Source organism: Taudactylus pleione, unplaced genomic scaffold, assembly GCF_031769625.1.
Source record: "Taudactylus pleione unplaced genomic scaffold, aTauple2 ptg000585l, whole genome shotgun sequence".
NCBI classification, from domain to species: domain Eukaryota; kingdom Metazoa; phylum Chordata; class Amphibia; order Anura; family Myobatrachidae; genus Taudactylus; species Taudactylus pleione.
In genome coordinates, this window is record NW_028284987.1 from 3,168,773 (window position 1) to 3,183,387 (window position 14,615).

General features: G+C 45.6%; 1 protein-coding gene across 1 annotated transcript in view; it reads left to right on the top strand.

Annotated features, from left to right (window-relative positions):
* Window positions 1-14,615, top strand: part of P2RX5 (purinergic receptor P2X 5) — a 170,671-nt gene that overhangs the window by 123,753 nt on the left and 32,303 nt on the right. Inside the window, exons 5-6 of the mRNA XM_088453673.1 lie at window positions 10,027-10,126; window positions 12,642-12,722. Of these exons, the coding sequence (XP_088309799.1) occupies window positions 10,027-10,126; window positions 12,642-12,722 (181 nt within the window). The remainder of the gene's footprint in view (window positions 1-10,026; window positions 10,127-12,641; window positions 12,723-14,615) is intronic.

A 14,615-nucleotide genomic window follows, 5' to 3' on the forward strand; every position in this document is an offset into this window, starting at 1 on the left:
GTAGGGAAAGACAAAGCCACTAGTATAATAACTGCAGGATTAAGCACAGGTTATTGGTGTTACATTGCACTCTGTGATACATTTGGTGTTTCAGGAGCAGGTTGCTGTCAGAAATGCAGCAGAGAAAGGAGATAGGGCTCTATTTATTATCATTATTTTTACTAAAATAAAGTGAAAAAGGATGTTTTCACACCCTTTTCACATTATTTTAGTTTCACATAAAGTTACTAAAGGGCAATTGGAGTAGAATTCGTAAAATTCTACTCCAATCCCTAATTATCACTTATTTTTCGTAATAATATTTCCCATCATTATAATGGGAAATGCGATCTGCCTAGTAGTTACCAAAATAAATTATGAAAAAAATACAGAGGGAAGCCCTGTGATAATAATGCCACCTGGGATGTGGCGTTATCCAGGGTCTCCCCCGGTAACAGGCAAAGCAGAGCCCGGAGCCGGCCCCAGTGCAGGATGGGATGTCAGCTGACCGGATCCATGGAGGACACCACGGGAGCCCCGATCACTGCAGGTAAGTGCAATCAAGTGAGGGAAGGTCGCGGGGGGGGGGGGGGGGAGGGGATCGCGATCGCGGGGGGGGGGGGCTTAGCGGCAGCCGGTCGGTGCATGCATGGGCACTTGACACTGTATTTTTTGCGAAAATACCGTGATAAGTGCGCGGAGGGGATTCACAGGAACAGAGCTTAATCGCAAGCTCTGTCCCTGCAAGGGATTTTTAGTAAATCCCTGTGATATTGGCTGAATTCGCAATCCGAATTTAGTCGGTAATATCATACTACAATCTGCATTCAAAATGCGGATTGTAGTAAATAGAGCCCCAAGCCATTAGTATGATGACTGCAGGAGGAAGAGCAGGTGATTGTGTGACATTGTGCTCCTTGCTGTATTCAATGATTCAGAAGCAGGTGGCTGTCAGAAAGACAGGAGGGGAAGAACAGAGCCACTAGTATGATAACTGCAGGATTAAGCACAGGTTATGGTGTTACATTGTACTCTTTGCTAAATTTTGTGTTTCAAGAGCAGGTGGCTGTCAGAAACAGGAGGGAAAGGATTATGCCATGCTGGAGGGAAGTATAAAAGCCAAAGCAAAATGAATACTTTTTGGAAATACTTATGTAGTAAAATATCCATAAACTGCTATGCTACTAATAAATATTGGTTATCGTGTAATTTATGCTTTTACACAAAGTAATTTTAGTGGTTACATAATGTTGGTGTAAATATTTATCATCTGAGAATTATATAGTCATCTAGTTCAATAAATTTGTCATTTTACACTCGCACTTCAACTTTAATGTTTTGAGGTAAAATTTGTAGAATATGATTGCACTGATGCCAGTAAATTGTAGGAACCTTTATTAGAAGTGAAGCAGGTTAGGCTTCCCGTCACTTTGCTGCAAGAACAACTAGACTAATATTTATCATTACTAATTCATAGAGTAATTATTTTGTAGTTTTATAGAGTTTGCGAGATTGCTGATAGAGGTGTACACATACATACTAGCATTTACCAATTGCCCATGTTTTAAATGATATGTAGTCATGTCAACAACAAAATGTTGATAGTTATGATGTCGACTTTGTTAAATTGTTGACATTGTCAGAATGTCGACACTAGGGTTAGGCTGCGGAATGGCAGAGTTTGAGTTCGGTACTAGGAGGAGGTTAAGGTTAGGCTTGAGAGGAAAGGGGGCTTTAGGGTTAGGACCTACAGGGAGGGGTAGGGTTTAGGGTTAGGGGGACTGTACTTACCTGAATGCCACACTGTCAGATGACTGCAAGAAGTGACTTTCACATGACTGTCGGGAGCCGGAAGACACCACTGGGCCACCAGGGATGATATGTCAACATTCTAACATGATAATTATATCGAATTTCTCATATCTATATTATGAATGTCGACATACAGCAGGGGTGGGGAACCTTTTTTCTGCTGAGGGCTATTTTGATATACATAACATTATTTGCAGGCCCAGTGCAGGCCCCTGTAGTAGTGCCCTCATAGTTATGCCCCTGTTGTAGTGTCCCCATATAATGCCCCTGTAGTAGTGCCCTCATAGTTATGTGCCTGTAGCAGTGCCCTCATAGTTATGCCCATGTAGTAGTGCCCTCATAGTTATGTCCCTGTAGCAGTGCCATCAAAGTTGTGCCCCTGTAGTAGTGCCCTCATAGTTATGCCCCTGTAGTAGTGCCCTCATAGTTATGCCCCTGTAGTAGTGCCCTCATAGTTATGCCCCTATAGCAGTGCCCCCATAGTTATGCCCCTGTAGCAGTGCCCCCATAGTTATGCCCCTATAGTAGTGCCCTCATAGTTATGCCCCTATAGCAGTGCCCCCATAGTTATGCCCCTGTAGCAGTGCCCCCATAGTTATGCCCCTGTAGCAGTGCCCCCATAGTTATGCCCCTGCAGTGCCGCTTGTACGAAAAAAAAAAAGTTACCTTAATCACCGCTCCTGCATCGGCCGCCGGACTGTCCGCCTGGCTGCTCCTCAGAACTATGGGAGAGACGTCATGACGTCTCTCCCATATTGCGCATGGAGAGAGCCGGAAGCTGGAGTTCAGAAGAGAACTCCAGCCTCCGGCTAACGCATCACTGCAGGGAAGGAGCCGGTAATAACATCTCGGCGGGCGTCCAGCTTAGAGCCTCCCTGCGGCGCCGGGCTGGAGGTCACTGATGCCGGGTGACCTCCATTCCTGGGGGTAATGGACGGACAGCCGGGCATGCAATGATTCATATGTATGCTTGGCTGTCCGTCCATTACCCCCAGGAATTTCAGTTTTGCCCCAAATGGGGTAATTTACCTCTGTTCCCCGACCACTGCTTTATGTGATTCACTTAACCTAAGATGAATTTCAGTGGGGAGATTGCAACTTTATATTATAATCTAATGCTGCGTACACATGGTACGATGGCAACGATCAGATAACAATCAGACTATCGTGTCTGATCATCCTGCATGTGTTGTATGTTCATCCATCACATGCAGTAATTCCTTAACGACTATAACGACGCTCACGGGTCCCTATAGTAAGCAGGCTAAACTGGTCGATATCGACCAGGTCTGCCTGCTTGCACAGATGACGGTAGTTGGTCGATAATGACCATACGTGGCCGCGCATCGACCATCGTATGGTCGTTTGCAGGGGCCAGAAACTGTAAGATTTTAACGATAACGTTAGGATTGTTATCATTATCGTTAAAATCTGACAGGTTATCTGACTGTGTGTACGCACCAGTACAGCAGTTGTCTTTGCAAATGGTAACACAGTTTTTTTTAGCAGATATAGGGGTAAATTTACTAAAGTGAGAGTTTTTAGAAGTGAGTTTTAAAACTGATGTTGCCCATAGCAACCTATCAGATTCCAACTATTATCTTCTAGAAGATGCTAGTTAAATGTTAAGTAGAATCTGATAGGTTGCTATGGACAACATTACTTTTAAAACTCACTTCTAAAAACTCTCACTTTAGTAAATTTGAGCACTGAGCTAAACCCCGTAGCGAGAGAGAAATTCACTCGCTCCGGGGCTCACTACAAATGGGGCAGCTGTCGATGTTGATCGACAGCTCACCCCGTTTTGTAGGTGGGGTGGGGGGGGTGGCTGGACAAACGGAGGCGTTCCTGAAGGAACTCCTGCCGTTTGTGGGCTGCCCTACTGACACTCGTGATGTCAGTAGTGAGCTTCCTGCTCTATTAGAGCAGGAAGCTCACTGGGGCTTGCGGGAACGAGACCCTACCACAAGGGTCTCGTTGCAAGCCCGATAATCGCGACCATAACCCGGCTGCCCGCTAAAGGCTTAGCGAGCGGCCAAGAGGCCGGGTTTAAAAAAAAAGCAGACGCCCTGATTCAGAGCGAGCGCTCGCTATTTGCTAGCGCCTCTGAATCAGGCCTCAGTACACAGCAAACAGAAAGTTTCAGGCTTGCGTCTGTCCATGAGGAATACCAAGGATAAAAGATGCGTGGAGATACCTCACTTGCACAGTAGTGTATGTCAAAGATATATATTTCTCAAAGAGAGCGTTTAATTATAATATTTATTTAAAGATTTAAAATAATACATAATAAAAATACCATCATTGGAAAACGTTAAAGTTAAAACAAATATCAATACATAAATAAGACAAACTCCATTTGGTAGTGTTATTAGGAGTTCCGAGAAATAGTGTATCAGTACTGCATCAATTCATCACATCAGCTGCAGTGGTTGTAATCAGCGGCTGAAAAAAAGCATAGGAAAATTCCAAAATAGTTGAAAAAAGAAGAATCCGTACTCCTGATAATATAATAATGCGATTAGTAAAGTTGTTCCATGGGTAAGTAAACTTTGTAATTAAGATGCCTGCAGTCTCAGGGCCTGATTCAGAGCCACTCGTTAGCGGCCGCTCGTTCGTTCCGAGCGATGTTTTCCCAACTGTGCATGCGTACGGATCGTAATACGCATGCGCGAACCAGTCAGTGCGGCCGAAAATCGTTCGTTCGCTAAATAGCGAATGCCTGCTATTTTGAGTGACAGGTGGAGGCGTATGTGGGTGGTAACGGGAGAAGGTACTTGAAAACGGGGAGTGGAGATCAGAACGCAGGCGTGCTTAAAGGTCAAAACAGGCGTTTTAAGGGTGTGCATAATTAATACAGCAGCGTCATTGACCACGTCACTGGGTTATTTTATAGTCAGAACTGCTCGCAAAATTGCGGTAGGAAAAACCAACCACAAGAATAGCGAGCAGTTCATACGCTGGTCGATGTACTCGATTAATATAATAAATAGCAGACATGACGTAGGATACGAGCGGCCAGGGGGCGTAGTTTTCCAAAAAATGACCACATGTTTTGTTCGCTCGTTCACACCTAGAGGCGTGAACAGACCGCAAAGAGCGAACGGTTCATTTGAATAGCCACCCCTTTTTCCTGAACGAACGAGCGCAAATAGCGTCCAGCTCTGAATGAGGTCCTCAGTTCTTATATCAGTGGCCAGCGCTTACCTCTACTTCCCCCACCCTGTGCCGCTGTTCTTTCACCAAGCTGATTCCGGATGGTAGGCACAGCGCGAAGATATAACACCAGACGGCGACCGACAGCCACAAGGTGTTCCTGAAGTGCCACTGTTTACCTTTCTCTCCTGATGTGGCCCACTGACCCCATACATTAGTATGGGGGCCTAAATTCATCAAGCTCCACAAATACAATATTTTCGGAGCTTGATTTGCTCCCGCACACCCACTCCTCCCGGGAAGGAGTCCTGGGTTGTGAAGAGTGATCCTTTCGGATCCCTCCACCCCTGTCCGGCTCCTTCTGCTGGACGCCGGGGCTTTATGCGCCTGCGTGAACTACAGTACTAGAGTGCTAAGTCAGATGTCTCCATGAAAACGTTCATGGAGACATCTGATTTTTAGATCAGCTGTCTACACACCAAAGCAATGATGAATTGCTCCGGCACTCGCTGCGAGTAGAAATATTAATAATGAGCAGACTCCTTATTCAGGATTTTCTGTGCCTGATGATATTATGTAAGACGCACCTTTCTTTGCAGCCCTCCTCTTCTTTATTATATATATCTCTTTCATATTTCCTTAAAAGTATTATCCAATTTTGTCTAAATAAAAGTCTTTCTAGGGGAAGAAAATGCCCCACACCGATTTTGGTGAAAGCAGATATAGAATGGCTCAATGTTCATGAATTAAGCAGCAACATTGAGCATTGGGGCTGGTGAGGTTAAAACTTTTGGGAATCAGGGCCTGATTCAGAGCCGGACGCTATTTGCGCTCGCTCGGTCAGAAAAAGGGGCCGGCTATTTAAATTGAGCGCTCGCTCTTTGCGGTCTGTTGACGCCTTTATGTCTGAGCGGGCGAACGAAACATCCACTCGCTATTTTGTAAAGATGCCCCCTGGCCGCTCGCATCATACGTCATCTCCGCTATTTATTTGATTAATCGAGTACATCGAAAGGCATCTGAACTGCTCGCAGTGCTTGTGGTTGGATTTTCCTACCGCAATCATGCAAACAGTTCAGGCTAAGAGACAACCAAGTGACGTGGTCAATGACGCTGCTTTGTTAATTATGCACACCCTTAAAACGCCCATTTTGACTGTTTGGTACGCCTGCGTTCGGATCACCACTCCCCGTTTTCAAGCACCTTCCCCTGTTACCCACAAACGCCTCATCCTGTCACTCAAATTAGCAGGCACTCGCTATTTTGCGAGCGCTCGATTTCCGACCGCAATGACTGGTTGGCGCATGCGCATTACAACCCATATGCATGCGCAGTTGTGCGAACATCGCTCGGAGCGAACGAGCGGCCGCTTACGAGCGGCTCTGAATCAGGCCCTCAATTCACTGAACTGCAAGCAATAGAACCTTGAACATTGATGAAATCATATGATTTGAACCTCTCACATTTCAGTTGGCACCCTACATAGGTGCAAAAAAAACAATCAAACTTTCCGAGATGAATGAAAATCTACATGGCTGTAGTAACTGAATCAGTCTCTTATGCCGGCCATACACGGTGCGATGGCAACGTGCGAGGCGACAGGGGATCTGATGTCCGACATATCGGGCGGTCCGCACACACGGTGCGATCGGGTGGCCAACCGCCCGATATGCCGGCTCCCCCCTCCCTCGCCCGCATAGCAATGCATGGGATTGCACATCGCATCCCCTGATCGACTGATCCTGCAGTAAGATCAGGGAGTGCAATGTACTACCCCACGGGAGCGTGTTTTGTTCGATATAATGGCTATATACGATGCGATATAGCAGCCGAATTGTACCAATCCGTCGGATCGGCTGCTTTATCGCACAGTGTATAGTGGCTTTAGAGTGGACTACCGGTTAAAGGGAAGTTACAGTAGTCAATGTAGGAAATTATGACTGAGTAAAATAGCTATTTATTGAAGTCCAGCGTAGGAGCCAGAAAAGTGGAGGTGAGTAGAAAACTCACAGTGTATTTCGAACTGAAGGCCTGATTCAGGAAGGATCGCAACTGCAAAGCTGCACGCAGGCAATAATGCAAATGCAGCAGACGGAGTTCGCAGGCTGGGATCACCATCGTGACCATCGGTGGTCGATGGTCGCAATGGTGTAAGGCGCAGATCCTGGCCTAGACACTTCCCGAAAAAGGGGCATACACGTCCCTGTTTCTGGGAACGGCGGCCACCCCAGCCCCCGTGCCGCCCCTTAAATGTCTCTGCCTGTCAATCAGGCAGAGGCATTCAAGGGTTTGCGTGCAACTACGCAGGAACCATTCTGCACACTCGCAAAATGGGTCCTGCGCACACACAGATTCTCAAGACAGCCTGAGGAGAGCTTGAAGATGCGATTTGCAGTGAATTGCATCATTGTGGCCACGTCCCACTCCCAACTGCTCATTGCTGCAAGCAGGGGCTGGCTGGCAACTTTTAGCCTGGGGGGCAAATGCATGCAGGTGGCCCTGGCAGAGAAGTAGCGTGTAGCCAGGGTGCCCGAAGAACGTGCATGCTATGGCGCCCCCCCCTCAAGTGTTCCAGGGAGGAGGCCCCGTCGTGGTGCCCATATGCAGTGCCCCCCTGTGCCCCAGGAGAGGACCCCCTTATGCAGGCCTCCAGTAGTGTCCCCAGTAGTGATCCCTCCTATGCAGTGACCCTTATACAGTGCCCCCAGTAGTGGTCCCCCCTTTGCAGTGCCCCTTGTGCCCCCAGTAGTAAGCCCCTTATATAGTGCCCCCAGTAGTGGTACCCCCTATGCAGTGCTCCTTATATAGTGCCCCCAGTAGCAGTCCACACCCCATGCAGTGCCCCCATAGTGGTAACCCTTATGCAGTGCCCCTTAAATAGTGGCCCCAGTTGTAGTCTCCCCCCTATGCAGTACCCCCAGTATTGCCCTTTTTATAGAGCCCCCAGCAGTGGTCCCTCGATGCAGTGCCCCCAGTGGTAGTCCCCCCCCCTATGTAGTGCCCCTAGTAGTAGTCTCCTCCCCCTATGCAGTGCCCCTAGTAGTTGTCCCCTCCCCTTGTAGTGCCCATAGTAGTAGTAGTCCCCCCCCTTGTAGTGCCCCAGTAGTAGTCCCCCCCTTGTAGTGCCCCCAGTAGTAGTCCCCCCCCTTGAAGTGCCCCCAGTTATAATCCCCAGTAGTGGTCCCCCCTTGTAGTGCCCCCCTGTAGTGCCCCCAGTAGTGATCTCCCCCTTATAGTACCCCCAGTAGTGGTCTCCCTCTTGTAGTGCCCCCAGTAGTAGTCCCTCCCTCTTGTAGTGCCCCCAGTAGTGGTTCCCCCTTTGTAGTGCCCCCAGTAGTAGTCCCTCCCTCTTGTAGTGCCCACAGTAGTGGTTCCCCCTTTGTAGTGCCCCCAGTAGTAGTAGTCCCCCCCTTGTATTGCCCCCATTAGTAGTAGTCCCCCCCTTGCAGTGCCTCCAGTAGTGGTTCCCCCTTTGTAGTGCCCCCAGTAGTAGTCCCTCCCTCTTGTAGTGCCCCCAGTAGTGGTTCCCCCTTTGTAGTGCCCCCAGTGGTAGTAGTCCCCCCCTTGTATTGCCCCCATTAGTAGTAGTCCCCCCCCCTTGCAGTGCCTCCAGTAGTGGTCTCACCCTTGTAGTGCCAGCTCGCCCCCTCCCCAGTAGATACACGTAGTTAAAAACACTTACCTGAATCCCCGCTCCCGCCGTCGCCATCCGCTCCTCCGTCTGTCCTTCCCGGGCCGGGCCGCTCTGCATTATGGGAGAGACGTCATATGACGTTATGACGCCTCTCCCATTGCCCACTGCGGGAGCCGGAAGATGGAGCGGCTCCTGCAGTGGGCGCAGCAGCAGCTAATGAGAGTCTGACAGACTCTCATTGGCTGCTGATCAAAACAAACATACAGCTGCCGGAGCCGGCAGCTGTGTGTTTGTCACTTGTGTAGCGCTGACGGAACTCCGTCCGGTCAGCGCTACACACGCGGTGCAGTCTGTGTCACAGTGACACATGATGCTGCGGCCCAGGGGGCACATGGCACCCTGCCCCCCGGCCCAGCCCACCACTGGCTGCAAGATGTTTCATTGAGCGGCAGGGACGGGGCCATAGTGACATGATTCACTGTCACACACTTGCCTACTATGCTATTGTCTCCGGCAGAAGCCAGCTGGGTGGGAGGTACGGGGGGCATAGCACGATGATTGTGTCACTGTGGCCCCACCCCTGCTATACAAAGTTGTGATTCCAGACTCTATAATGTGGTGGGCGGCAGAGCCGTAAATAGACTTTTTGGTGCCAGAGAGCATTGGCGCCCGCCCCCCACCATTTTTTAAATAGGCACATAAGATAGTGCACCTGAGAAAGGGCCATGGTCTCATGGGGAAGGGCCAGGGAAGAGATAGGGGAGACCAGGAGATGCTGGGGATAAAAGAAGATGAAGCTACAAGTGAGAATGATAATAAACAGGAAAATTTACAGGTCCAAACAGTGCCCCCTGCCCTGCGGTGCCCTGTGCCATGGCACTGGTCGCACTACCTTACTTACGGCACTGGTGGGTGAAGCCACAATGACACATTTCAATATGAATCGCATCATCAAGCCATCTGGACCTCCAATTTCAAGTCGGTTTCAGCAGATTGCATGAGCCTCCCGGACAATCCAGAACAGTAGGCAAGGTTCCAGCATCTCCTGAGGAGGGGGGTGGGGGAGAAAAACATTGGCTAGTATGCCCTAAGGCAGATGCTGTAGAAGTTGGATATTATTGTGGCATTGTTTGCCGCTAGGGATATTGCAGAAAGGGTTGGGTACGGGATTGCTGGCACTCAGGATCCTGACGGTCAAAATCCCGATGCCGGCATCCCGACAGGGTTAGGATACCTTGTCTTGAAATACACAATATTTCAACCCAGTTCTGACACAGTGGTTTAATGTATGATACAATAAATACAGTATAATATATATACATTTTCACCTCAAACATTTTAATTTGCTGTTTGTGCTGCATTGTTTACTTCTGCGGAATATTTCTAGAACAAAAAAATTAGAAATGCTTAAAATACAGTCCAGCATAACAAACGTATGATCATAGGGGTGAAGACTGGACGCTGCTTGAAGACAGGGGCTATAAACGCAACAGGAACGTGTGAAATATTTGCATGGTGTCCACTGGAGAAGAAGCAGAAGCCAGAGTAAGAGCCATTTATCATGCATTGATTATGTTTACAGTAACTACAAAAGTGATTTACAATGATTTAAAAATGATACAAGCATCTGACACCCAGAGTCATGTATCACTACAAACTACACATGTCCAATATATTTCACTTAGGGCCACATGTTATAGCCCACGATAAGTGGGAGCCGGGGCGAGTCCAGCAAGATAGTGACTAGAATTAAAGTGGCAATCAGTTCAAAGGCAAAACCAGGTTGGTTTTACCCTGAAACTAACAGCCGCTTTAAATCTAGTGACTATCTCGCTGGAATCGTCTTTATCAAAGGGCGAAAAGCCCCATGGCCAACAATAGGTCTTTTTGCCTGTTACGGGCTTTGCATGAGAGACTATTTACAGGGATCGTAGTGGCACATGTAACGCTGCAATACTTGTTCTGTTGTTACCTTGGATGGCGATAACAGTATCACTGTTGCTCTCCTGAACCCATCAACAATTTTTTTTTTTAAATTGGGGCAACAACACAATTTTTATTACAACAATAAGCAGCAATAAAAAAAAATCACTGTTATCGACACTTATTGTTATATAGTCCTTTCTATTTTAGTTTCCCATTAGTACAAATGCATTCTGTGAGGCATTAACAAATAACAGTGATAACTGTAATTCTTTTCTCATTGTAATTTGATTTAATAAAAAAATACTGATTATTTATAAAGGATTTTAACTAAAATTTAAAATTTGTTTGCTCCTGCGCAAAGAAATTCTTTGGGGTATATTTACTAAAGTGAGAGTTTTTAGAAGTGGAGATGTTGCCTATAGCATTAACATTTAACTTGCACCTTCTAGAAGATAATAACTAGAATCTGATTGGTTGCCATGGGCAACATCTCCACTTCTAAAAACTCTCACTTTAGTAAATATACCCCTTTGTCTTGGAAACCAGATATTGGTTTATTTTTAATAGAGTTTATAATCTACAAGTTTTCAGCAATACTGTGTTGGATCTTACATGAATGTGTATAAGTAACATTGTATGTAACAAATATAAGGCCAAATGACTATTATTGAACAGATAGCTTATCTCATCTTGGTAAAATGGGAAATAATGTCCTAAATGTGTCTTTCCCAGTCCCATCTTCCCATTTCCAAAATTCTGTCCTGCGATATGTACATTTTGTTTGTCCACTTCAGTACAAATCTAGGCAGACTAGTGTGCTTCATCTGTATTTTAATAGGGTAGACCCTGATTTGCCCAACCACCTCCACATGATGTAATATATGATGTTGACAACACAATGATGATAGGCAACATGTCGACATTCTCACAATGTCAGCAAGTGAAATGTCGACGGCTGTGGACAAGCGAGGTTATTCTTAGGCTGCGGGGATAGGGGAGAAATGCTCACCGAACGCTAGAGCATCAAAGGTCTGACCCGGAAGTGATGGTCACATGACCGCCAGGACCTCAAAACCAGAATGGGAGCCGCTGTAGCCATTGGCTGGGATATCATATCAAACCACACCCACTTCCACAGATACTGCCAGGTGAACCTAGTACAAAATGGTGCTTGTATGCCAAAGTAGGAATTAAGCATTTACACTTTTATAAATTACCCTTATTTCAAAGATTTGCACATTGTCACAAAATATGTCACAAAATAATGGCAAATCTGTTACTGATTAACTTGTGCAGGAAACATTTTGTAGAATACAGACACCACTCATGAATCTGTTAAAAGCCATAAACCCCCACAAGTCTAATGATACCAACATTTTTAAATTACTTCTTGGGGGTAAATTTACTAAGGTTCGAGTCTGGTTCAGTTTGAGTTTTTTGCCTTGCTGAAACTCGGGTGATTTTCCAGTTTTTAAATTCTCAAATTTTTTTAAGAAATGAGTTTAGCTGAAAGTGAGTTGGCCAATCGAGAAGCAGATCGAGATTTCCCCTCCGAGTAGTAAGTTTAGATGAGATTAATCTCCCGAGATTGCTGATCTGTGTATGTTTCTGCAAAACTCGCAGCTCAGGAGGTGGTCTATTTGAAACTTCAATTTCTCTGCGAGCTTGCTACAATCTCACCCGAGATTGTAATCTCGATTCTTGGTAAATTCTCTGTTCCCGAGTTGCATCTTTTTCATGAAAAGTACTTCAGAGTTTGGCCGATGGTGAGTTTATTCGAGTTTGCAATTTCACCCGAGTTTTTCAGTGAAAAATTAAAACTCTCTCCCAAACTCACACGAGTTTGTCTTTAGTAAATTTGCAAGATGAAAAACATGCCTAAACTCACCCGAGATTGCAATCTCGACCAAACTCGAATCTTAGTAAATTTACCCCTTAGTATCAGACCAGTCTTGTAATAAAAATTAAATTATAAAATAATAAGTATAGTCTCCAATTTTATAAAATTTTAAAACCAGTTTCTCCCACATAATGATAATATTTTAAAAACCATCTAATATTATTATAATTAGAATTTTTTTTCTTTATTAGTAAGTTCTCAGTGTTTATTTTCTCTTTATTTATTCATTTTTAGGATACCATTGCTTGGAAAAGCCGAGAACTTTACAGTCTACATTAAAAACTCCATACGCTTTCCAAAGTTTAATTTTTCAAAGTAAGTGCTTATTTTGTTGTTATGATAGCACTGTTATATTCTAATGTACTGTATTTTAAAAGAATGATGGTAACCAAGATTAATATTTTATTTGTTTATTAGTAGTGATGCTTTCATAAGCTTGCTCACCGCCCACCTGCTGTTGCTGGGTGGCAATCCTATTCCTAGAACAAAGGAAGTTTGCAAGAAGGGGTGGACTGACCCTATCAAATATAGTCAGCAGCAGCACATTGTACCCCCTAGGTCTCACTCTTTGTTGCTGAGGAGAGACCCCAGGATCTGCAGGCTGGAGTTCACAGCAGGGTTGGGGGGAGCCAGATGAGCCCCTGCCCTGGGTTCCTTCGCTATCTGTGTGTGAGCTCTCTGGAGGCTTTGTTGTTGCTGGGCAGCTCCGTTCAATGCTGGTCTGCTCTCTCGTGGAGCCCTATGCTGGTTGGCACACTGTGTGTCAGCATAGTTAGCGTATAGGTTAGGCTAGCACTGTTGGCAGGTCATAAATTCCAGCAAACCACTGTTAATCCAGACCTGGTTCCAGTGTCTACAACCCCTGTAGTTAGCATGATACCATGGCTCTGCCTGTACTGGCCAGTTTTCTAGGTCTTAACTCTCAGAAAATGTTATATGTATAAAGCGATTTGTGGAAATTTATCCACAAGATAGATAGATGGCATCATTATCGCTCCAGTTATAGAGAGCAGCGGATTCACTGGATTTTTGTTCACATTTGTTGTTTGCTTTGTCAATTGCAAATATTAATTCCTCAGAAGACATTAGAAAAAACATTTGCTCAATAGAAACACAAAAACTGAGCAGCAAATTAATGGGAAAAAATGACGGCACTTCACAATTACGACTAAAATCCTGGGTCAATCCCGGATGAGACGCGGGTCAAATTCCATTCACACCGCACTGGCAACCTGGTTTATTCCCAAGTCGGCCCCATTTACACTGCAAACAGGTGCAGTGCTTTCTGCTCTGCCCGCATCATTTCCAAGCGATGGTGATCCGGCTCCCCATAACCTTGAAACGGAACATGGGTCGGATGACCCGGGTCACCCGTTCACCCTGCCAGGTAACCCTGGTCCCTCTCGTGTTCAACCCTGCGCAGGTTGAAATGCCAGGGCACTCCACCCGGGTTATTTTTCAAGGACCCTTTCACACCAAGCCCGACCCAGGTTGACCCGACAATAACTGGGGTCGAAACCGCGGTGTGAAAGGGGTATTACCGAATGCTAACTGATTATTATCTTGAGCATCTTGTACACCTTTCTGACTTGGCATCAGTTTGTTTAGTTGCAAGTAATACTTACTTTTGGTAAATATTTTGCAGCCATGTCACTGCAGCCTCTCACTGAATGCAAGATCCAAGGGGCTCACAATTTGAACATTTGCAAAGTACATTCCTTAATGCCCCAATCATATAATTTTCTCATTTATATCATATGTATAACATTACTGTTTACTATAAATATTATCTAAAAATATATATATTAAGTATGATCATTTTTATTTAAATGATCACTGCGGCCGATCTGACACCTTGCAATCACGGACGTTTGCATTAGTGCCCTAGGTACATTACCCTTCACTTCCATGACCAAAAGGTGAATGCAGTATAAGCAGATGGCAGTCATTCTGACAACTGCATGCTGGATGGGCCAATCAGAACAAAGATGTTCCCAGACTGCACCCAGAGTACAGTGGGTATGGAGAAAGCTCTATTTATAGTGAGGAGTATGAGTCATAGACTCCATATTTATAGGGTCCGTATATATGGCAGCTTAATTAATGAGTTGCACTTATCTTGATTAAAGACTGCAGGACCCAAAGACTCTTGTAGGACAGTGATTTAATGAATCAATGGTTGTGAATTCTTTATGTACATATTGGAAA